The 24,939-nt window shown below is 39.0% G+C and overlaps 1 protein-coding gene and 1 long non-coding RNA gene across 3 annotated transcripts; both read left to right on the top strand.

The window, feature by feature from the left end:
* The first annotated feature begins 11,850 nt into the window (after positions 1 to 11,850).
* On the top strand, positions 11,851 to 24,929 carry ppp1r26 (protein phosphatase 1, regulatory subunit 26). Of its 2 annotated transcripts, none has more exons than XM_037752555.1 (5): positions 11,851 to 12,072; positions 17,743 to 21,022; positions 23,929 to 24,043; positions 24,238 to 24,323; positions 24,404 to 24,929. In XM_037752555.1, exons 2-5 carry the CDS (start codon positions 17,814 to 17,816, stop codon positions 24,453 to 24,455), a joined length of 3,462 nt encoding a protein of 1,153 aa, XP_037608483.1. In that variant the 5' UTR covers positions 11,851 to 12,072; positions 17,743 to 17,813; the 3' UTR covers positions 24,456 to 24,929. The 2 variants fall into 2 exon arrangements, with proteins under 2 accessions (XP_037608483.1, XP_037608482.1); XM_037752554.1 differs by having other exon boundaries at positions 24,424 to 24,929.
* Positions 21,992 to 23,749, top strand: LOC119478117. Its single transcript, XR_005204387.1, has 2 exons — positions 21,992 to 22,343; positions 22,390 to 23,749. It is a non-coding gene; the product is annotated as an uncharacterized LOC119478117 (long non-coding RNA).
* Positions 24,930 to 24,939: the final 10 nt, after the last annotated feature.

Raw genomic sequence — 24,939 nt, forward strand, 5'->3', positions numbered from 1 at the left:
GTGCACTTTTGGTATCTGACAGGCGCATTAAGAGAAATAATGGCCCTGCTGAGTGGCATTTTGAGCTCTGGATCAGTTTCATTTTGGTTAATAAACATCAACCATCATATCAAACTGTCAGGCTCCTCTAAGGAGATTATGCGAGATGAGAGCAGACAAATTAAGATTGAACTTTGTGTTGTAATTAAGACTGTTACTGTACTACCATTTGAACACTACAAATTCTGCCAAGAAAATGAGCTGAAGCGCCACAGTGGGTCTCTGCTGCCCCCTGTAGGAGCAACGCTACTGAATTATACCTACTATAACACTGAATGTCCCCTTTGAGAAATCCAACTTCATATTGGAGGTTTTACAAAAATATACTGCAGATGGGTTCATGTAATAATGAAGATCATACTGCTTTTTAGAGTATAGTTCAAGGTACTTGTGTGTTTTTATGCTCCTGGGCCTCACATAGACGGTATACAATATATTATAATTAAAAAGGAGTCAGTCTGCTGTATTTCAACCCGATGCATTATGGCAGGCTCAGAGCTAGTTGCACACAAAGCATGGAAGAAGATGTTAAATCATCCTGTTGTTCCTCCAGAGTGAATATAAAAATGAAAAGTGAAACAAAGGGAAAAAGACACTTTTTTTATATACAGGACTGTCTCAGAGAATTAGAATATTGTGATAAAGTTCTTTATTTTCTGTAATGCAATTAAAAAAACAAAAATGTCATGCATTCTGGATTCATTACAAATCAACTGAAATATTGCAAGCCTTTTATTCTTTTAATATTGCTGATTATGGCTTACAGCTTAAGAAAACACAAATATCCTATCTCTAAATATTAGAATATTTCCTCAGACCAAGTAAAAAAAAAGATTGATAACAGTAAAACAAAATCAAACATTTGAAAATGTCCATTAATGCACTCAGTACTTGGTTGGGAATCCTTTTGCACGGATTACAGCATCAATGCGGCGTGGCATGGAGGCAATCAGCCTGTGGCATTGCTGAGGTGTTATGGATGCCCATGATGCTTCAATAGCGGCCTTTAGCTCATTTGCATTGTTGGGTCTGGTGTCTTTCAGCTTCCTCTTCACAATACCCCACAAATTCTCTATGGGGTTCAGGTCAGGGGAATTGGCAGGCCAATCGAGGACAGTAATGCCATGGGCAGTACACCAGTTACTGGTGGTTCTGGCACTGTGGGCAGGTGCCAGATCATGCTGGAAAATGAAATCCTCATCTCCATAGAGCTTTCCAGCATGATCTGGCACCTGCCCACAGTGCCAGAACCACCAGTAACTGGTGTACTGCCCATGGCATTACTGTCCTCGATTGGCCTGCCAATTCCCCTGACCTGAACCCCATAGAGAATTTGTGGGGTATTGTGAAGAGGAAGCTGAAAGACACCAGACCCAACAATGCAAATGAGCTAAAGGCCGCTATTGAAGCATCATGGGCATCCATAACACCTCAGCAATGCCACAGGCTGATTGCCTCCATGCCACGCCGCATTGATGCTGTAATCCGTGCAAAAGGATTCCCAACCAAGTACTGAGTGCATTAATGGACATTTTCAAATGTTTGATTTTGTTTTACTGTTATCAATCTTTTTTTTTACTTGGTCTGAGGAAATATTCTAATATTTAGAGATAGGATATTTGTGTTTTCTTAAGCTGTAAGCCATAATCAGCAATATTAAAAGAATAAAAGGCTTGCAATATTTCAGTTGATTTGTAATGAATCCAGAATGCATGACATTTTTGTTTTTTTAATTGCATTACAGAAAATAAAGAACTTTATCACAATATTCTAATTCTCTGAGACAGTCCTGTATATGTGTGTGTTCACCAGCCCCCAGACTTATAGAGTGGCGCTAATCAAGTATTTATTTGTTGTTTTTGTAAGTAAGGTTATTTTCATTCATTCATTTCATATTTATTTGTATTTATTTGTATTTATTTGATTTGACCTATCCTCTTGCTGCACACTGTGCTTATCCTCTATGGTTGCTGTAAAAACAAATGATGGGAAAAAGTCAATTGTTTGTGTTTTTGCAGGTCTACGCTGCCATCTGGTGGTACATCGCAGGATAACCTACTTGAACATGATGTAGTTATATAGAGGGACATTAACTTGAATGCTTAATTATTTGATTGGGACTCAAGCACTACAGAGTGGTTTAGTTACAGCCCTACCTGTATGTTTATGTAGAGCATATGTTATCAATCAATCAACCAAACTGTATTTGTATAGCACCTTTCATACAGGTTAGTGCAGTTCAAAATAGTTCACAGAAGACTGACGAGCCGAAAATAAGTCCACAAGTGTGGACCATGAAAACAACAGAAAAGACAAACAATTTAATCATTTGAGACCAATGCACATGAGACAATACAATAATTTAAACATTTTTAGAAAATGTAATTAAAAGCTATAATAACAGTAGTAAAACACTGTGAAATAAAAACTAGATTAATAAAAAAACAATAAAAGAGAATACAATTATACAACTTAAATACAATAAAATATGTGATTAATAAAATAACAATAAAATAGAATAGACCAATATGTTAAGCTTCATGCAGACCGCCTCAGGTGTTTCTCAAGGTTAATCACCTCTCATATGTCTTGGACATCATCTCAAAACTTTCACAGCTGTTAGATTGTGAAAAAGCCCTTAGCAAATCCGTTAACATCATTATCAGTCACCCATTGCCTTAAATATGCACATGTCAAGGTTGTAATTTCAGTAGCTTTACTACCTCCCTTATCTCATCAATGTGCACACTGTAAAAAATGTTTGTGAAATTAACATTAAAAAGCTGTAAATAGAAAAACAATGAAGCAGTGTTTGAGTTACAGTAATATTTTGTAAAATACTGAACCAATCACAGCTGTTAATTTCATAATAAGAATATGTTAAATTAATCAGATTTCATTGTAGAATTTACAGATTACTGTAGTTTACACACAGAAAAACTGTAATACAAAAAGCAATACAATACAGTTAAAATGACAACATGACAGTGTTAAAATAATGTTATCAATGTTTTTTCTACAGAAAGAAACCGTATTACATTTTGTGTGTTAATATGAAGGGTTTAAAATACAGGTGATGTGTCTGTTTAGAATTGAGTAGGCCTATATATTAAAAATAGCCTAGTAAAACCATAATAATAGGTACTGTAAAACTATAATCAATTTTATAGCCTCCCTGATAAAAGAACTCATGAGTAAGTCATTAGCCAATGGATTTGGATGGATTTCACACTTTTCTATTTATGTTTTATTTTTATTTCCATTAAGAGATGATGTGGTGGGAAAATAGAGAATGAATAATACTGTGGGAAGCAGAAGTTAATCACCAAAGTCTCTCCTCAATGCTCCATTGAAAGTGAACAAATGGAAACTCCACCTAACTAAGATAAGCTGTTCTATGAGATAAGCAAACTGTCTTTTACAGTCCCCTAAGCAGTGTGTGTGTGTTCACCCCCATGAACCCCTCTACTGTGGTTTAGCCCTTTGGTTTGGGAGTTTTGGGTTTTCTAGTGGCATTTTTGTTAGTTCCCCTCCTCTTAGTGATCCTAGTTTTAGAGGAACGTTTCAACTGTCCCCATGTCTATTAACTTGACTGTTTTTACTCCTTACTTTCATCAAATTATGGATTTAATTTGATCAAGCTTTTATGAGCACTCCCAGGCTCACTGTCTAATGAACACACAGAGGTGGTAAAAATGAATGTAGTTTAACTTTTGCGACGACTCCCCACTCAATAATGAACTAATCCAAATATAAAGTCAGTGTTAGAGAAGTTTTAACTCTAGATTAATGCTAAACATTGCTTTTAATTTATAGCCCGTCCAGGAAACCGGTCCTAGATTTTTAGACGGTTTGATTGCCTTCCTCCACCATCTTCCTCTAAAATTACTAGATGGTCCAACCTGTATTATATCAATATTATTCTGATATCCAGCAGCAGTTAGCTCAACATGTTTGTAAGGCCTTAATGATACATGGTATGTTTTGTGGAGGTAAAAGTTTAATGTAATGTCAGGTTATATTAAATGTTCCCATATTCTTCCCCTCCGAGGCTGGAGTTAGCATGGCTGCTGTCCGTGGTGCTGAAGCTCTTTTTTCCCATTGGTAACTCTTGTGCCTGCATGAGACATGAGACATGAGACAGAGAGACTGCTTTGTATTTCCATCATGCCTTTTGCTTTATTACATCAAATGAATGATGCCGGTCTGACTGACGTGGTCCTCCGACATCTATTCAATTCAATTATCACCAAGTACCAAGAACTAGCCCATCACCTCCTCATTTGCATGCAAATGAAAACACCAAATGAACAGGCAAAGTGTATTTCAAGGTCAGGAACATATACCAATATGTTGTAGTGCTGCTTGTGCCCTCTTTTCACCGCCATGAAAACGGGATTCAGTCACATTACCGTTTAGTGCAACTGAAATCACTTTGTTTTTTGAAGTGAAAGAGAACAGATGATCCCACATTTAGAATAGTGTAGTTACAGTATGTTGTCTCCTTGTCCTGAATACTTTCTTATGGTCCCACAAAAGTGTCTCAAAGGTCAGACTAATCAAACATGAGTAGAGTAGCGACATGTCTTAAAATCCTCATGTTTCTTTTTGTTTTATGTCACATTATAAGAGAGACAAAGATTGCTTTTCCTATTGAAATGTAACTAAAACACTAATTAAGACAAAACATGTTCTTCCGGTGAAAAGTCCCATCCATTAATATCCCTAATGGCAGCAAATGTTAAGGTGGAAGATGAGGACCATTAACCACCAACTGCACCGTTCACAGGCCTCTTCTTTCACCGATGTGTGCGAGGTTTTTAGTGTCCACCCTCATTTGTGTTTCTACCTGGCTGATTATAGGAGAATCGTGACTGGTTGTCTGTCTCTATGTGTCAGCCCTGTGATAGTCTGGAGACCTGTCCAGGGTGAACCCCGCCTTCACCCAATGTTAGCTGGGATCGGCTCCAGACCCCCCCCATCCCCCACGACCCTGAATAAGATAAGAGGTTACAGATAATGGATGGATGGATGATTATAGGAGAATTTGGAAGGAAAAAACGAACAAATAAAAGAAATAAACCCAAGCTGTTGCCTAATTCTCACTTAGATGTCAATGGACTGCTTTTCATACTGTTGTGAATATAATCTTTAATTCAGTAGACATTATTGTGTACATTACATACTCACTCAGTACTACTGTTGAATATCATTACTCTTATCTAAATGAAGAACCACACATTAGCAGCGAAGCATATCACACATTTGTTTAACACCTATGGTAATTATAATAAGTCATTTTTATACACGCAACTTTATACAATGTTTACAAAACTGTTTGGCTGTTTTTGAATCATATCACACACAATATCAGATCTACAGAATTACATTTGTTCCATTATTATGAATTAAATTGACTTGACTATTGACCGATCAGTTTTTCTGTTTTTCTGTTGATTAATACATGTGCATTCATGCTAACTTTGAACTTCATCCTACCAACTGTGTCCCCGCAGACCCCAGAGGGCTACTTTTTGTCATATCTCACAGGTGCTTTTTCATTCCATATTTCAATTTGTCGCTAATGACTTCATATCATTGTCAAGTCAAGTCAATTTTATTTGTATAGCCCAAAAATAACAAATCACAAATTTGCCGCAGAGGGCTTTACAATCTGTACAGGATATAACACCCTCTGTCCTTTACAGTACGACCCTCTCATCGGATAAGGAAAAACGTTTTAACCTCAGGAAGAGCAACAGAGGAAGGATCCCCCTTCCAGGGTGGACAGATGTGCGATGGATGTTGTGTGTACAGAGTAACAACATAATGAATACAACATAGACAATCCATATGACAAAAAATAATACATGTAATGTGAACATATGTAAGAACATATGTCAAGCAGCTTCCCGGCATCGCCAAACAGGTAGAACCAGAGCAACACGACCTTCTCTCCACACTAAACAGGTAGAGCCAGAGCAACACAACCTCCTCTCCACACCAGATAGGTAGAGCCAGAGCAACACAACCTCCTCTCCACACCAGATAGGTAGAGCCAGAGCAACACAACCTCCTCTCCACACAAAACAGGTAGAGCCAGAGCAACATGACCTCCTCTCCACGCCAGATAGATAGAACCAGAGCAACACAACCTCCTCTCCACACAAAACAGGTAGAGCCAGAGCAACACAACCTCCTCTCCACGCCAGATAGATAGAACCAGAGCAACACAACCTCCTCTCCACACAAAACAGGTAGAGCCAGAGCAACACAACCTCCTCTCCACGCCAGATAGATAGAACCAGAGCAACACAACCTCCTCTCCACACAAAACAGGTAGAGCCAGAGCAACACAACCTCCTCTCCACGCCAGATAGATAGAGCCAGAGCAACACAACCTCCTCTCCACGCCAGATAGATAGAGCAAGAGCAACACAACCTCCTCTCCACACAAAACAGGTAGAGCCAGAGCAACACAGCCTCCTCTCCACGCCAGATAGATAGAGCCAGAGCAACACAACCTCCTCTCCACGCCAGATAGGTAAAGCCAGAGCAACACAACCTCCTCTCCACGCCAGATAGATAGAGCCAGAGCAACATAACCTCCTCTCCACACAAAACAGGTATAGCCAGAGCAACACGACCTCCTCTCCACGCCAGATAGGTAGAGCCAGAGCAATACAACCTCCTCTCCACGCCAGATAGATAGAGCCAGAGCAACACAACCTCCTCTCCACACAAAACAGGTAGAGCCAGAGCAACACAACCTCCTCTCCACGCCAGATAGATAGAGCCAGAGCAACACAACCTCCTCTCCACGCCAGATAGATAGAGCCAGAGCAACACAACCTCCTCTCCACGCCAGATAGGTAGAGCCAGAGCAACACAACCTCCTCTCCATGCCAGATAGATAGAGTCAGAGTAAAACAACCTCCTCTCCACACCAGATAGATAGAGCCAGAGCAACACAACCTCCTCTCCATGCCAGATAGATAGAACCAGAGCAACACAACCTCCTCTCCACCCCAGATAGATAGAGCCAGAGCAACACAACTTCTCCACCATGAGAGGACCAGATTTTTTTTTTAATTTATAGTTGCTTAGTAATGTAAGTGTTGTTTTCTGTTTCTGTTTGTAATAGTGTTTTTTAAAAAGACCAATGTGTTGGGATCCTAGGGGACCCCAGTCAAAATCACCCAATTGCAGCTCATGCAATTAAAATATTTCAAATAGAATAGATAGATCAAATGTTTGCCACGGGTCCTAATTTAAAGTAAGACACACTATCAGGGGGGTAGGGACTCTCAGACAGAGACTTTCTCATGTGCTCTGTCTATTTTTGTTTTACACAATATGCAAATTAACTGTAACTTTCCTTAAAATAATAATAGTCTATTTTTGGTTTCTTTCTTCAGATGACATGGACATTATGATTATTTCTTACAGCAGTTTATTCCAGTTGGTAGGCCTTATATGTTAAATAGGTTGGTAGGATGAAGGTTAAAGGTATCTCATTTTGAACCACCTCTTATCTTTAGAAGATCATATCATCATATCATCAATATCAATGAATCCATAAAGTTGTTGAAGTGACAAAGAAAAAAACACATGGGCCAAATCACAAGTCAAGTCACGGGATGAGGATAAGCAGGAGTGTGTGGAGACTGTGAAGCTGATGGATAGCAAGAAGTTGAATTCCATCCTGGAGAAGTGTAGTGAAATGTCAAAGGTGAACTGACGCCTGAGTATCGGGTTTGTCACTATGTGGATCATTGCACAGCATGACAAGTCACAGTGTGAGTGAGTCACTCTCTTACTTTTACTAGCTTGCTGTAGTTGATTCCTACTGACCCAATCTACTGTTTTAGTAACTGGTTTACTCATCAACAGAACATTAGCCATGGGCTACAGAGCTAAGTGATAACTCAGACTGAGCTACGAACAAGCCCTCAGCTACCAGCATTGCATCGTATATTAGATATAGCATGCTGTCAAAAACTCATGTGAGGTGTTGAATGCTAACAAAATTATAATAACCAATCATTGTTGAACTTCAAATTCGAGAAGCGGGTATACTCAGGGCCGGCTTTAGGCATAGGCCATATAGGAGGTCGCCCAAGTTCTCGGGGGCACTGGGCGCCCATCCTCATTTTCTGCATTGAGCTAACAAATGAACAAATAAAGAAAGAAATACACTTTCCACCCCTGTAACTCTCGTTGTAGTGAAACTGACTAAACACTTTAATCCAACAATATCAGGGACAAACTGTTTATTTATATTATAATAAATACAGTTATTTATGAAAATAAAAATCTTGATTTTTGTCTTAATACCAGTGCGATGACAGATGTGTGTTGCGGTTAACCATGGCCCCCATGGTTAGGGTTCTGGGGGGTTGAACCCTAACCCTAGAGCGGCACTAAAAGGTTTAGAGCCAGTATACTTGCATGTCATTTTTCTTTCTGAAACGTTTAATGTTTGACAGATGAAAGAAACCCTCTAGAGCTGAAACAAAAAGTTGATTAATCAGCAACCATTTTGATAATCGGTTAGGCATCTCAGTCATTTTTTAAGCAAAAATAGTAAAAGAATTCTGAAACATTCTGTGGTTTCAGCCTTCATTGTCATAATTCACTGGAAACTGAAAGTCTTTAGATTTTGCACTTTTGTTCACAAAAACCAGACATTTGAAGACGTTACCTTGGACTCTAGGAAGTTGTAATGGCTATTCACTGTTTTTTGACAGTTCATAGACTACAGTTAACTAATTACTCAAATTAAAGGTATTATTGATCATATTTTTATGTAGACAAATATATTTTTTTAGAAATAATACATCAACAGAGCTTTTACAAAGGTGCCAAATAAAAGTATGGCTTTTCCTGAAAAAAAATTATTATGATATTGAATTATCATTTAAAAACTTTTGGCAGGTCCCAAATTAATGTTTTGTTTATCTCTGTGGTAGACATCTGACGTTTGGTTCCCACTTCTAACAAGGCATGTGAGCCAATAGTATAACGACATTGGTATCATGTGGTGTCTCTGGGTCGTCTGTTAGTGTGGAAACAAACAGATAAACGGCTGAGAATGACGGTAAATGCATGTGAATGCAATGGAACGGGGGAGGGGGAATGCGAGCTCTACTGGCTGAGTGTTATCAATGTTATCAATAGCATCTTAAATGGATAATGAAAAAACAGTTGTTTGAATTTGAATCATAAATATTAACTACACTCCACTAAAACTCGAGGCCAAACAGAACAGGATGCTTCCTTCCAGAAGGCAAATGGCCAAACACTTTGAAGGCTTAACTGCCTCTCGGGAAGCAGTGTTGCTTTTTGGGATCAGAAGAACAACCCTGGAAAGAAAAACTGTGGCACATCCCATCTGAAACAACAGAACATGACTCAGAGCTCCTGTAAGGCGGAAAATTCTGTGCCAACGGGGAGTGGCACTGCTGATGGTCCAACACCATCACAACTATCCTAAATCACAGATACATCATCATCAAGTGGAGTGCATCAGAGCTTACATATCTGTTCTATCCCTCCGATTCCAATACAAATATTAACAATACCTAATAATGGCCATTTATAGGACCTATAACAACATTTCTGCTCACTTTTTTGCTTAATTCAAGGTTATACACCATGAACAATACAAATATGTTTTTGGCAAGGTGGCATTGTGGTAGGTGGCAGCCTGTTGCAGCAGCTCCTGGTGTGTGTGTTTCCATTTTTCGTATTTTTATCACTTTTATCTATCTATCTATCTATCTATCTAACGTAAGATGTTTCAAGAGGACAATGCAACTTTCCATCTAAAGACATCTTTTATGGGCTACTAATGATTAAAAAGCTTATATCCACAGTGTTTCAAATTACATTTGTGTAAACACCTAATGTCAAAGGGCTGAAGGTATTTAAAGAGGTTTGCATTACTAGTGACTTAATGTCAAACAGGTGATGCAAATGTCTCCCGTGAATGTGCCTATTATCCCTCATCAACGGTTTATTAACACAATTTTAAATCCCTGTATTGGTAAATCCAATTTGTTTTGCATCCGCTTTTGTTTTTTTCATGTTTGAGGCTATAAAGGCTGGCATGGTCTCTGATGCATTGCCATTTAATAATGTTAATGTGTTAACATGTCCAATAGTACACCCTCTGCCAAAATACCTCTTTGCAATAAAGTGCAATAGAGCAACCCTCAGAAAAGAGTTGTATTGAGTTATGTGATGCATCCTATCAGAGACCTTTCTTGAAGATTAATATTCTATGAAGTGAAAGTTGTGAATCTACCAACCTGACAGACTACAGAAAGGTTTAAAATATGCTTTTTAATTAAATGTAGTACCAATATCCATTTAGATTGAGTCACATGGGGGGTGTAGCCTAACTGAGAATAAGAACCGAATGCAAAAACAATCTGTTTTCCTGGATCTTGAATATTTCAATGTCTGCTGCATTATCATGAATAATAATAAAAGAAAAAAACTGTTGTTAGGATGTAATGCTTTGGCCTTTAGAAGTAGCCTATAGTACAGATATTACAGAAAAACTTTAAAATATATGAATTAAGTTGAACCTGAACTAAATACCACTGGTAGTACAATACGTAGGATGTAGTTGTCTACATTCATCAAACTAAAAAAGGATTCACATCACTGTGTTTTGTAATGTAATAATCAGTGGTGGAAAGTAACTAAATACATTTACTCAAGTACAATTTTGAGGTACTTTCTACTTCAACTCCACAACATCTCAGAGGTTAACATATTGTACTCTTTACTCCACTACATTTATTTGACAGCTTTAGTTACTTTGAAGATTCAGATTAATAATAAAAAAAATAGAATCAACTAATAAATGATGATGTATGATTTAGGGCTGTCCCGAATACCATTTTTTGGGCTTCGAAGCCTCAGTGAGAAATATTCGAAGGTATTCGAAGCTTCAGAACAGTGCAGCTGCCAGACTACTGTACACATACCGCACCTCTACACACAACAAACAGCGATATCTGTCTGAGAATAACTAATAATTATTTATGTTGAATATGAATAATGTTGTGGGATTATCCCTTATTTCATGGGCTGTTTTGAGATTTATACATTATTATTATTATTACATACTTATATATTTAAAAAAAAAAACAAAAAAAAAACGAAGCATTCGAATACTAATTTGGAGGTCAGTTACCACGGCAACGGTCGAAGCTTCGAAGCATTCGGGGTCAGCCCGAGTATGATTATAGATTAACCTACCCAGCAGCATATAAAGTCATTAAAATTAGCTCCACCTTTACCAGCTTTAACATTAAAGTGATGAACACATGAATGCATCAATAATTATAATATTTATTTATATATAAATATATATGTAAATATAAAAATATATAAATACATAACAAAAATATTAAACAAAACTATATATATATATATATATATATATATATATATATATATATATATATTACAGCTGTCAATCGATTCAAATATTTAATCTCGAGTAATCGCATGATTTAATCACACATTTTTCATCTGTTCAAAATGTATCTTAAAGGGAGATTTGTCAAGTATTTAACACTCTTATCAACATGGATGTGGGCAAATATGCTTGCTATTATTATTTGCTTATTTATTTATTTATTTATTTATTTTTTGCTACTTATATTTTGCTGCTGATACATTTGAACTTTTACCTGAGTAAGATTATGAATGCAGGATGTATTTTTACTCTGTGGTATTACTACTTCTACTGATAGAAGTGTAATATAAAATGCACTTCTTCCGGGAAATAGGCCGATGCCGCGTCTGAAAGGGTCCATGCTTGGCTGGCTTTAAGGAAGCTGCTGGTCCGCCCGGTCGGCAGTGGGAGCGGAGCGGAGCGGAGGGGGACGGTGAGAGAGCTGCAGGCGGTGAGAGAGAGAGCTGGTGACGGACACAGAGATATCTCCACGACGGCGTCTCTGATGCAGTTATGAACACAGTCTCACTGTAGACGTGGCTTCGTGTCATATCCAGGTGAGTTCAACGTGTCCGCTGTGTTTCGTGGCTGTAGCTGTGTGGAGAATAGCCGAGGCTAGGAGAGGAAGCCACGGCTACATACAAAGGCTTTCTCTGCCGGAGTAATGCCGGGCTGCAGCAGCCGGGAGGCCCGCCGAGGTCTTTCAAGTCCCCGACTACTAGCCACGGTTATCCCGACAATGTTCCACACCATCTCCTCACATTCTGCCCGAAATATAACCACACTGGTTAACGTAGACGTGTTTACGGACAATAATTCCGTTTAGCGGTGTTATCAACCGATATATCGGGGCTTTTGACAACCGTGGCCGGGTACCAAGAAACATGGTTGCTCTGCGGAGTCTCCTAACGCTGCACGCCGGGCAGCGGTGCAGTCCGCGCCGCTAGAGGGTTACGAGGACAGCCGGGGTTTTTCTGCTGCGACCGGGAGGGAAAACACACGCGACAACACGGTTTGCTTATGTAATACACAAAATACTCCCCGTTTCTGTTGGCAGGAAACTTTCTTTGTACATAATGATGTGTCAAACTAAGTTGGCATACGACTACGTTATGTTCGTTTTCAGCTCTTTTCTCCAGCGGGGCGTCTCTGGTCACCACCGTGGTTTCCTCTAGTTATTAGCATTATAATATAATATCATCTGTGAGGAGGAGAAGGAGACAGAGTTGGACATATAGTCTGTTGGTGTCAGGCTGTAGTCGGGCTGCCCAGTCCCCCTGCAGGGTGCACACTGAGCTGGAAGGGAGGCTTTCTATTTGGGGTCGGTGGTTGCATAGCTGGGGAAATGTCCCAAAGCACGCGTGTTCATGGAGGGACAGTACTGGCTGTTGCACCTTTGATCTCTAGTAGTATTAAGATCAAGTGCCACCTTACCATCCAGTATCTATAGAGCCTATAGCATTATGTTTGCACCATGTTACAGAACACAATGAAACAAGCTGCATTTATTGTAAAATAACTCTGCATAGCTGTGGTTTTAAAATGCTGAAAGCTATCCACCTATGAGTCCAAAGTCAAGATAACCCAGTGGTGGAAAGTAATGAATAACATTTAGTAAGGTACCATAAAGAAGTAGTATAGTTTAAGTTACTTGTATGTCTAGTATTACAAGTTACTTTGCAGATTAATATTTAAAAAAAAATCTATGAGCATGTGAAATATGATGCATTGTTGTTGTTTTTTGTTTAAAAAAGTGCCTTGTATACACAAACCATTGTACATCAATAATAATATCCAACAATTGCGGCTGTCAATCGATTAAAATATTGAATCGCAAATTAAATGCACATTTTTGTATCTGTTCAAAATGTATTGTAAAGGCAGATTTGTCAAGTATTTAATACTCTTATCAACATGGGATTGGGCAAATATACTGCTTTATGCAAGCATATGTATCTATTTATTATTATTATATTATTATTATTATTATTATTATATATTATTATTATTATTATTATTAGCATAGAAAATATGCTCAAATCATAACATGGCAAACTGCAGCTGTCAGTGTGCTGACTTGACTATGACTTGCCCCAAACTGCATGTGATTATCATAAAGTGGGCATGTCTGTAAAGGGGAGACTCGTGGGTACCCATAGAACCCATTTACATTCACTGATCTGGAGGTCAGAGGTCAAGGGATCCCTTTGGAAATGGATATGACAGTTTTTTTCTCGCCAAAATTTAGTGTAAGTTTGGAGCGTTATTTAGTCTCCTTTGAGACAAGCTAGTATGACATGATTGGTACAGATTGATTCTTTAGGTTTTGCAGTTTCATAAGATGCTTGCTAGCTTTAAGACTGAGCCCGGTACAACCTCCAAAAGATTGATCACTTTAATGCGTTAAAGAAATTAGTGGCGTTAAAACTAAATTGCGTTAACGTGTTATTATAGCGTTAGCTTTGACAGCCCTACCAATAATATAATATATAATAGTATGGTGGACAGGTGCCATTCTGGCATATGGAGTACTGTTACTTTTGATAACTGAAGTACATTTAGCTGATAATACTTTTAATACAATTCTGATATTGCAGCTCTACTTGCATAAAAGATCTTAATACTTTTTCCACTAGCAGCCCAGCCTGCTCATGACGTGACAACTTTCCATATTTATTTTGTTTTGCATTACACCGTTGATGTGTGCACAGTCGATCTGTCCATCAGCGAGAGCTGAAACAACATCCGATGTAGCGTTACAACTGAATGGAAGAGAGGCTGTTGAGGGAACACGGACCAATTGGATAAACATGATAATTTAACACTGTTAATTTGAGGGAATTGATACAGCAGGCTAATTAGAGGACACATTTGTGTCAAAGCTTAGCTCTGGGTGCTCCTTAATATACGGACGGATTAGCCACAACAACCTTTAACTTCAGTTCCTACTCCTACAATATCTTAACAGTAAGAATTTGGAAAAGTTGTAGGGTATAATTTACAAATTTGTGTGCACAAGTAACCCATAATGTTTCCCTTGGTACCTGCCAGGCTCTGTAAATTAATATCTGCTATTCTGAGATTAATATAGTGGGGTCTGGGGACCTATAGGGGCCTTTTAGCGGATTACATGGGGCCCCCCAGGGGAACAAATGTTTATTTAGCCACTTAAAAGTTTAACATAAAGAGAGCATGTGAAACAACTAGGTCTGTTTCAACATGATTTTGTCTGGAAAATGAATTATTTGGATATGAATTGCGTTTGAAAGCAAATCTCAGTCACAGCAAGATTATTAAGTAAGCAAACATGAGTTTACTGTGATAGTGTGTGCAAAGTAATCGCATTTCAGGGTGAAATGGATTATACTGAAACATGCAGTGACTTGAAGAGCTCCATGAATGAATATAGTACAGAGTTTTAATTGTGGATTATTACTGTTATTTACCACACGTTTCTTAACCTTTCTCTGTCTAAAATAAATATAAATTACATTTATAATGAAATTCTATGTAGAAAGAAATAGCTGACAGCAGCAGCTGCAGCAGAAACACAGCTGGTGTGAACACCTGACTCGCAACGCAGCCGCCACGCAACGCAGCCGCCACGCAACGCAGCCGCCACGCAACGCAGCCGCCACGCAACGCAGCCGCCACGCAACGAAGCCGCGACGCGCTCCAGATGTTCCCAGTGTGGACGAAGCGTAAAGTAGCTTGAAGATTAAACAGTAAACTTTATGGCCATTCTTATACAGTTCTCCAACTATGTATTTTGTATGTATATGTAGCTACATAATTCTGAGACATTATAGCTGGACCTAACAAAAAGAAACTCAAACTGAATATATATATAAACCAAATCTAAACCTTTCTGAAAAGCTGAAACTAAACTCAAACTAGCAAGCACTCTGAAAACTAACTAAAACTAAACTGAAACTGAAACTGAAAAGTCCAAACTGTTACAACCATATCAAGTCTTCCAGTGATTCCTCAAATCACACATAAATAAGCACAAACTCCTGCACCCCCGAGCTGCACAGAAGATCAACCAGAACCACGCAGCACCGTTGCACTAATCATGATAACAACACACAGCCTGCAGTGAAGTGTTGCAGAATGGTCGTATTGAGTTCCTCCACAGGATGGCAGCAGTGCACTGACATTGCCTGTTGTGCTGAATATTCATGTGTAGCTGTTAGCAAGGTGAGGGGAAAAGAGGGGGAATATTATCATCTTGATCCTTATGGTTAAATCAAATTGTAGGCAACTGACAAAATTAAATGTTCAGTAACAACTGCTAGTACATTATTATTTATTACATAGCATCAAACGTTCCTCTCTGTCAGGGTACAACAACAGGTACAGATATATGAAAAAGTATAATAATAATATTATCGGAGACAATATTAGAAATATATTGCAGCATTTTCTGTAGTACTGAATAATCAATATAAAGTAGTGCTATATGTAATAGTAGACTGATACTGTATATTTTTATTTATAAAGTGGGCTCGCTGGAACTATATCGGTATCTGTGTACTGTATGTGTTAGCCGAAAAGTAAGAAGAAATTGCTAAAAATGTGTTGAGGTCATTTACAATGAGCGCTTCCGTTACATGATTTTGTCCACCAGAGAGTCCTGTCAAGTTTCATTTCCAGCTGTAAAATGTCCGTGCATATCTTAGCCACAATTCTTAAAAACAATAATAACAATTCAAGAGAATCTCAAAAATGTTTGTTTATGCTATGTTGTTTACATAAAAAAGAAGATTATTGATCAATATAGCCTATAATTTGAAGGAGTTACCTTGTTCTCTGGGAAATCGTAATTGCCATTTCATTATTTTCTGACATTTTATAAGTATAGTATAAGTAATCAGATTAATCAATTATAAGAATAATTGTAAATTGCAGCTTATTTTCTCTAAATGTGTGTTGGTGGTTGTCTGTAGTAGTCGGCTACCGTCCCTCAAATCTTTCTGAAATAAAAATCAATTCAAGATGTCTGTACACGGTTGGATGAAATGTAAATTTGGACGTCTTTAAGACCCATTTTTTGGGGGGGTGGATCAGTGTGCAACAGGGCTTTCAAAGTTAACGCGCTAATAATGTGTAACGCAAATTTGTTTCACTCACACTAATTTCTTTAACGCAATTGATCTTTCTGATGTTGTAGCTGGCTCACTTTTAAAGCTACAGTGAAGACACTGGCATCATATGAAACTACACAACCTGATGAATTCATCGGTACCAATGGCACCTGTCCACCATACTATTATATATTATATTATTGGTAGGGCTGTCAAAGCTAACGCTAAAATAACACGTTAACTTAATTTCGTTTTAACGCCACTAATTTCTTTAACGCATTAAAGCGATCAATCTTTCGGAGGTTGTACCGGGTTCAGTCTTAAAGCTAGCAAGCATCTTATGAAACTGCAAAACCTAAAGAATCAATCTGTACCAACCATGTCATACTAGATTGTCGCAAAGGCGGCTAAATAACGCTCCAAACTTGTGCTAAAATTTGTCAAGGAAAAACTGTCATGGCCATTTTCAAAGGGGTCCCTTGACCTCTGACCTGAAGATCAGTGAATGTAAATGGGTTCTATGGGTACCCACGAGTCTCCCCTTTACAGACATGCCCACTTTATGATAATCACATGCAGTTTGGGGCAAGTCATAGTCAAGTCAGCACACTGACACACTGACAGCTGTTGTTGTCTGTTGGGCTGCAGTTTGTCATGTTATGATTGGAGCATATTGTTTTATGCTAAATGCAGTACCTGTGAGGGTTTCTGGATCAATATCTGTCATTGTTTTGTGTTGTTAATTGATTTCCAATAATAAATACATACATACATTTGCATGAAGCAGCATATTTGCCCACTCCCATGTTAAATAAGAGTATTAACTACTTGGCAAATCTCCCTTTAAGATACATTTTGAACCGATAAAAAAAATGCGATCAGTCACAATTAACTACGGACAATAATGCGATTAATCACAATTAAATATTTATTGATTGACAGCCCTAGTTTGCAAAACTCCAGTGGCACGGACTTCATTCACAGCTCTTACAAAAGGATTTGACATGTTGTGAATATTAATGTTTGCCATCAGAATAATTTGATATATGATTCACACAGGAACTCTACACACAGTGGCTTTAATTCTCAGTGTAGTTTGACCTGTCCATCAATGTTTCTCTGTTTCTGTTTTCTTCTCAGATTGAACAATGTGATTGTGATCGGAGGCAGCTGCACTCCAATGGTCGAGGACCTCACCTCCCTTCACTAGAATGTACTTGATGAATGTACCTCCTGTCGCAGCGACGCAAACAGAATGGAGAACATGTGGCCCGCCTGGAGGCTATAGCCTTCCAATCTGCTTCAATGACTCTGACACCGAGTTGTCCACCAGAGGCACACCTATCTCAGATAAGGTCCAGATGATCATAGAGAGCCTTAGGAGCACCCAGTCCTCACTCGAGATGGGCGACGAGATGGAGGTTAACGTGCCAACGGGACAGGAAGGTCATCCCCAAGTCTGCAAGGTTGCAATGGGCTCTTATGTGGGAGCCAAGTCCAAAACGAAAGGTCCCACTGAAAACCAACGGGCAGATGTTTCCTCCCCAGTCAACCACGAGAGCAGTGACTCTGACAGCGATGATTCTGTGGACAGAGGAATCGAGGAGGCGATACTGGAATACCTGAAGGAAAAGGATGATCACAAACGCAAGGCGGAACCGTGCTTCACCTTTCTCCAATCATCCAAGATTCCCAGGAAAAGCCCTAGTGTTCCTGAGGTTTCCAAACAGAACTCTGACAGCAATACATTTTTGATCGCCAGTAGCCAGCTTCCAAAAAGTGTCAAAGCTGAGACTCCCACAGCAGCCGCTCTTATACCTATAAAAATGTATATCAAAAACAAGGCCTTACTAAATGACAACACAGTTAAGAAATTGGATTCAAATAAAAGTACAACAACCAAAAGTTTAGTCTTGCCCAGAGAGCAGACAAAGAGCCCCTCTACAACAGTAAGCCTCCTCAACAAAGTCATGTGCCCGGTCACAGTTAAGGTGGAGGAAGACTCAAATGATTCCAGTAGTGATGACGGCATTGAGGAAGCCATTCAAAGATACCAGCTAGAGAAAAAGGAGCAGCAGAACAAAAGGGAAACGTTCAGTCCACGTGTATTCAAAGAGGAGTCTGACTCCACTAGTGATGATGGGATTGAAGAAGCTATCCGCTGCTACCAGCTTGAGCAACTCAAGGAGAAGAGCGTCCTGAAACCATTCTTACACAAGCAAAAACCCTTTACTAAATCATTAACACATGCAGTTGGAAGTACAAGCACGGAAAACATGAAGAAACACAGACTGAGAAAGAAAAGGAGCAGAGCAGAGAAAGAAGTGAAATCTGTTCAACCTCCTCCTCCATCTGTTTTCATCCCCAAGAACACACTTTCAGAGAGCTCCAAGGGTAAAGGAAATGGATTGCTTTTGTTTAAAGTAGAAGGTTTTAAGGAGCAACCTACCCCTCCAAAGGTTAATACAAGTGCAGAGCTCATGTGTGCCGAGGCGATACTGGACATTTCAAAAACCGTCATGCCTGGGCCCTTCCATCATAGTGTTAGCCTTAGCAGTTGCACCCCCACCGAATCCTCCTTGCAATCTTCGCCTCCTGACAACTGCCCAGATGAAGAAAGTGATGGCAGCTCCATTGATAGTGAAGATGGGATAGAGCAAGAAATCAGGAAATTTCTTGAGCAGAAGGCCCAAATGCAAAAACAGCCGCCCACCGCTACGACTCCAGAGCCTCAATGTGTTAATGAAGCGGAGAAAGTGAAAGCAAAACAAGCTGCAACACAAAAGAAACCTCCAAGATTGTCTTTGACACAGAGAAGAAAACACAAAGCGGAGAACTCTAGCATTTCCAACACGTCAGGAGCAGATGATGTTCTAGAAACAGCCACTAAACCTTCACCTGAGCACGGAAAAGAATCCAGCACATCGGTATGTTCCCAGAGAAGTCAAACACACCCAATAGCTGGATCACGCAAGACGGAGCAAAGTGGAGACAAAAGCAGCTCGCTTGACAGTGACGAGGACCTAGACACCGCTATAAAAGACCTGCTCAAGACAAAAAAGAAGTCAACGAAAAAAACAAGAGACTTAAAGCGGAAATCGAGGATGTGCCTCAAGGATGGAGAACCGCTGCTGGGAAATGCTTTAAAAAAGTTGAAACCTGATCCTACGTCCAAGCACAGTCCTTTGAAAAAAGTAGAAAAGAGTAAGGATGACATGAAAGACAGGTTTGGATTGAGTAAAAAGAGCATTTCACAACATAAGCAAACTAATAAGAGTAAAGAGCATGATGTGCATGAAGATGAAGCTCAAGAGACCCTGTTGCCGCACAATACTCAGACTGCTCTTGAGATAAAGGAAGACAGCAGTTCAGTAGACAGCGACGATAGCATCGAGCAAGAAATCCAAAGGTTTCTGGCTGAAAAGGCCAAAGTTTCCACCACTGAGAAAAGTAAAGATGGAGATGTATCGAGGAATGGTACTGTCGTGGTTTGTGCAGCACTCCGAGATGAAGACATGAAACAGGAAAATCAGCTGGCTGAAATTCCAAGAAAAAGTCCTCTCTCTGGACAATCTCCTCTTCCAACGCCACAGAGTTTGCTGCCAGACATCGCTACGGTTGGTGCACAATCACGTCTGTCGTCGGTCCAGTCCTGCAGCCCCAGTCTTCTGGAGCCAGCAGACGGCGCGGGGTCTGCTAGAACTGAGCAAAGGAGGCCTAGCTCTGGGAGAGGGGACGTCCAGGATGTCACCCCACAGGTGGAGAGAGTTCAGACAGTTTTTAGTCCGAACATTGCTCATTCTCGCTCGGAGTCAAACAAGTGGCGCCAGAGCCTCGGACTCCCCACGGCTGACACCAGGCCTCTCAGTCGACCTTCATTCCATATCACCTCATCTAAAATCAGCAACATTGCAGCAGCAACTGCACCATATCAAAGCGGGGGGCCCAAACCACAGACTCCAGTCACTGTTTGGTCCTCTGCAAGGACCAGCAGAGCACCTTTCCCCTGCTCTACAGAGACTAATGTAAATACCACGTTCAGATCCCCCGTTTTGAATCATTTCTCTACTGCCAGGCTGCATCCAAGGATGTCATTTGCACGGAGTCTTGCACCCGGCCACAGGTCCCAGTGCCCTATAGAAGGAGAGACAGAGAGTATGGTGCATATGTCTAAGGACAAGAGTGTGTTTGTCGAACTGGAATCTAATAGGACCAACCACGTCCAGGTTCGAAGCAGGGAAAGGAGCGAGGGAAAGGAGAGAGCGGACTTGCTAAGTGAGAAAAAAAGAGAAGGCGAGAGCATGAAGATAGACGATAAAGAAGTACATCTAGAAAGAACAGAGGAAGAATTTATAGATGAGGCAGATTGTGAGTCAGGCAACAGGAGAAATCCAGAGAAGAAGCAGGGCTTTTCCACATTGTAAGTATTTTCTTTGGCCTTTATGTCCCATAGCATCATAATTCAATTTTATAGGAGTTCATTTCTCGATTGTGCCCTGCTAATAAATATAATGTAGGTTATGATCAAGCTCATTCATTTATAGGCTCGAAGGGAATGTTTGTTTATACGATAAAACAAAACAAGCATTTTTTTAAAAATGTGTTTGTACATTTATACGGCTATGTGACACAGTGGCACCATCATTTCTTTGTGCTCTGACGTCACATCTTTGAAAAGCAATACAGTGACATTTTGGTACAAGAGGCAGACTGCATGAGTCGTAGCACCATCAAAATGCCGAAAACAACATCATCCTAAATATCTCTCACATTTTATGTAAAAAAGAAGTGACCAAGAAAAATAACCTCTGAATATGACAAAATAAAGATTATGGTTAAGACCAAATGCTTAAGATTTGGACACAATTAGCAATGCTAACAACCCCCTACCCCACCACCCCCAAAAAAGAAAATACATGTTATTACATAATCTTTCCCAGTTTACCTGTGATATGTGGGTTTACTTTAAGAAGTCATTTTATGTGCAAAAGTTAAAAAATAATTATTGCGGATGTTATTGTAATATTTAGGGCTGGGCAATATGATGATATATATCGCCAAAATTATATTAAAAAGTATCGTATATATTTTTCTATATCGTTTCATAATATAGGCTATCCCTCTATTTATTTCTTTTTTTCTCTATAATTTCACTTAACCCAAGTTCTTAAAATGAGAAATACTCTTCATTTGTCAAGTATTCAATTCACACAGGAGTATTTAAAAAAAGGTTTTACCATGTGGTTATTTCATATAGACTATTTACATTTTGAACTACCAGAGAACATGCTATATTGTGATTTCTTACACGGCTTTGTTGATTACTCGATTCTGATTGGTTAATCACAGCGTTCTACGGTCTGTTATTTCTTTTTAACAGACTGTTGCTACGTATAACAGACCGTTGCTACGTATAACAGACCGTTGCTACGTATAACAGACCGTTGCTATGCATAGCAGACTGTTGCTATGGGCGCAGTTCTGATGTCGGACTGTTTTTGTGTCAAATTATTGATTCGTCAAGTAAGCAGTCGTGTAGTAAGCGGAAAAATGTACAGCAAGCGGGTTGTTGTTGTTAAATAAAAGAAAGAAATTGCTCTGTCCTATATCAGGATAGAAGATTTTGACCATATCGCCCAGCCCTAGTAGTAACATGTTTCCATCACTGCATTCATCTTAACAATCTCAATAAAAGCCAGAAGACAAAACATATAGTTTATGATTAGATCTATTCATGCTCTGTGACACATTTCACACAGCTTGGTAGGATGACGGGGGTGGTTAGAGTGAAACACCTGAAATGATTGGTTTGTTTAAGGAAAATGACTAACTATTTTGATAATTGATTAATTGTTACAAATTTGCTGCCTTTCTTTGTCAGACGATTGTAAATTTAATTTCTTTGGGTTGTGGATAGTTGGTCAAACAAAACTTTTTTTCACTCCTGAGTAAAATATTAATCATTTGATCAATAAAATAATTAAACGATTAATCACTAGTTAAAATAAGCATTAGTAGCGTCCCTAAACACTACTGTATTATTGGGAATATCTTATGCAGAGCAGGGCGATTTGGAAAAAATATGACATATATATATTATATACTATAACATGCAGTTACATTTCTCAAAATCAATGCTTATTCTCCTAAATGCTTATTTTTATAATAAATTCATAATAAAAAAAAGATGCCAACTAATCTAGCATAATACAGTTTACCATGACTTTACCTGCCCACGTTCTACCCTGCCAACCATTTACTGTATTTATCAATGTTTAAATATGGCTGCTTGTGTCAAATAGTACGTTCCCACTCAAGTCCAGCAAACAGGAGTCACTTAAAACACGTCTCTTTACTTCACCCCTCACCTTCTCTCTCCCTACCCCACCTCTTTATCTCATCACCTTACTTTATCCCTCCCTACCCCACCTCTTTATCTCATCACCTTACTTTATCCCTCCCTACCCCACCTCTTTATCTCATCACCTCACACTGCTGCAGCTCTAAATCTGGGTTCTTCTAATGATGATCATTCCAGAAAATGAGGATAGCCTTTTTAACTTTTGCACATAAAGAGAAAAGCCGGTGTACACTTATACAGATTATACCCTCGACCCTTAATAGGCACTGTTTTCAGAGCAATTTTAGGTCAGCATTTGGTACTGGAACAATCTTGTATCCTTTCTCGACAACTATGGAGATATTATACTACATCTTCCCAACAACATTAGTTTTTTTCAAACACAGTGCTCTTAGTTCATTGTATGGTTTAAACTCATATGGATGAATTTAAAGCTCAGTTGTTGATGAAAGCCACTGTAACAGTCTTGGACATATTACCTCTATGACTCATGTGTTGTTCCAGATTCCACAAAAGCCACATCGTTACCCCTCTCTGTCTTGCTAAACTTGATATTTAGTGTGTTCATTTCTTTGTCATGTTGCAGTTTTCTTGAATTTCCTATGTGAAAAAAAGGCTATTTATTTTTGTTTATCAAAAAAAAAAAAAGTTACTGAACATGCTGTGCATTGCCAGGTTTTGTAAATATTTTGTAAGAAGTGTTTCTTTTTTCTTTTACTCTTTCAGAAAAAAACAACTTTTGCTGTGTCTTTTAAGTGCATCTGTGTAATAAAGAGTGGAATCCGAGCCACAATGGGTCTTCCTCATTAATAATGTATAAGAGTAACACTAATTGCATTACAGTAACACCTGGTTAATGGAACAGTTCTACATTTACTGGCTTTAAGATGGACTTTGGGATGAATTATTAAGTCATCACTGGGGATTGGTCTGATGTACTGAATGTCCTGCTCTGCCTTGCCCAGGTCTTTGTCCAGTGCCATTGAGCCTGGCATCAGCTTCAGACCTTGCATAGCTCTTACCACAGAGGAGAGAAGCAGGATGTTCAACAGGAGGTACCTGGCTGAAAAATACAAGAAGGTACAGTTATGTAGAGACGTGAATGACTCCATTATTTGTATCCCTTTATGATGAAACCAGGTATTCAGTAACATGTTTGCTGAAGTCACCAGCCCCATCAATGGCAAGGAAAACTGGGAATATTTTTTACCTTGGTTTGTAAAAAGTTGTCCATATCCAGTGAATGCGAAATATGTATAACACCATGGTTGCAGGGGCTGCCTTCTCACCGTAGCGCTCCATCGCAAAGCAAGGCTGTGCAACGTGTCAAAAGAAAGCTTCAGTTCATTCCAGTCAACAGGTATGTGTGTGTGTGTGGTTGGACCCAAATGATTGAGGTGAGTGAGTGATCACAGTCAAATAAAAACCCATTCATCCAAGATTATTCTCATCTTTTTCAGGAGAAATGAAGCACCCAGCCACCACAGCATAACCAAGAATAAAACGTCATTCTGAATTTGAAACATGGATGTATCTCACGTTTGATATTACAGCATGTGGGTTGTTGAGTAGTTTGCACTTTTTCAAGTGCTGTTTATGTATTGCCTCCTGTTAGATTTGATGTTGCAGGCACGTGGTATTGGATTTTCTTTTGGTATTTATTTATTTTTGCCATGTTTTGTTGTAAATTACATATTAATGAGATTCTCCAAAATATATAACAATAAATGGAAGTTCACTTTTTTTATTTTATGTAGTCAATGAAGGGCATTAACTAAGAACTAAATCCACATGTAAAGTTTACTGGTGTCAATTCTTCTTTATAATACATCTGTTGTTTATGTGAAGACATTTGTTCCATATCAGAAGGTATTAACATACATTTTGTTATACATTATTGTAGCTAAATAACACGAGAGCGTTGTGTTGTATTCCTCTTTCAATAAAGTTGTGAAGCTGAAAATAATCATTTGGCG

The sequence above is a fragment of the Sebastes umbrosus genome, chromosome 19 (assembly GCF_015220745.1).
Source record: "Sebastes umbrosus isolate fSebUmb1 chromosome 19, fSebUmb1.pri, whole genome shotgun sequence".
In the NCBI taxonomy this organism is placed as follows: domain Eukaryota; kingdom Metazoa; phylum Chordata; class Actinopteri; order Perciformes; family Sebastidae; genus Sebastes; species Sebastes umbrosus.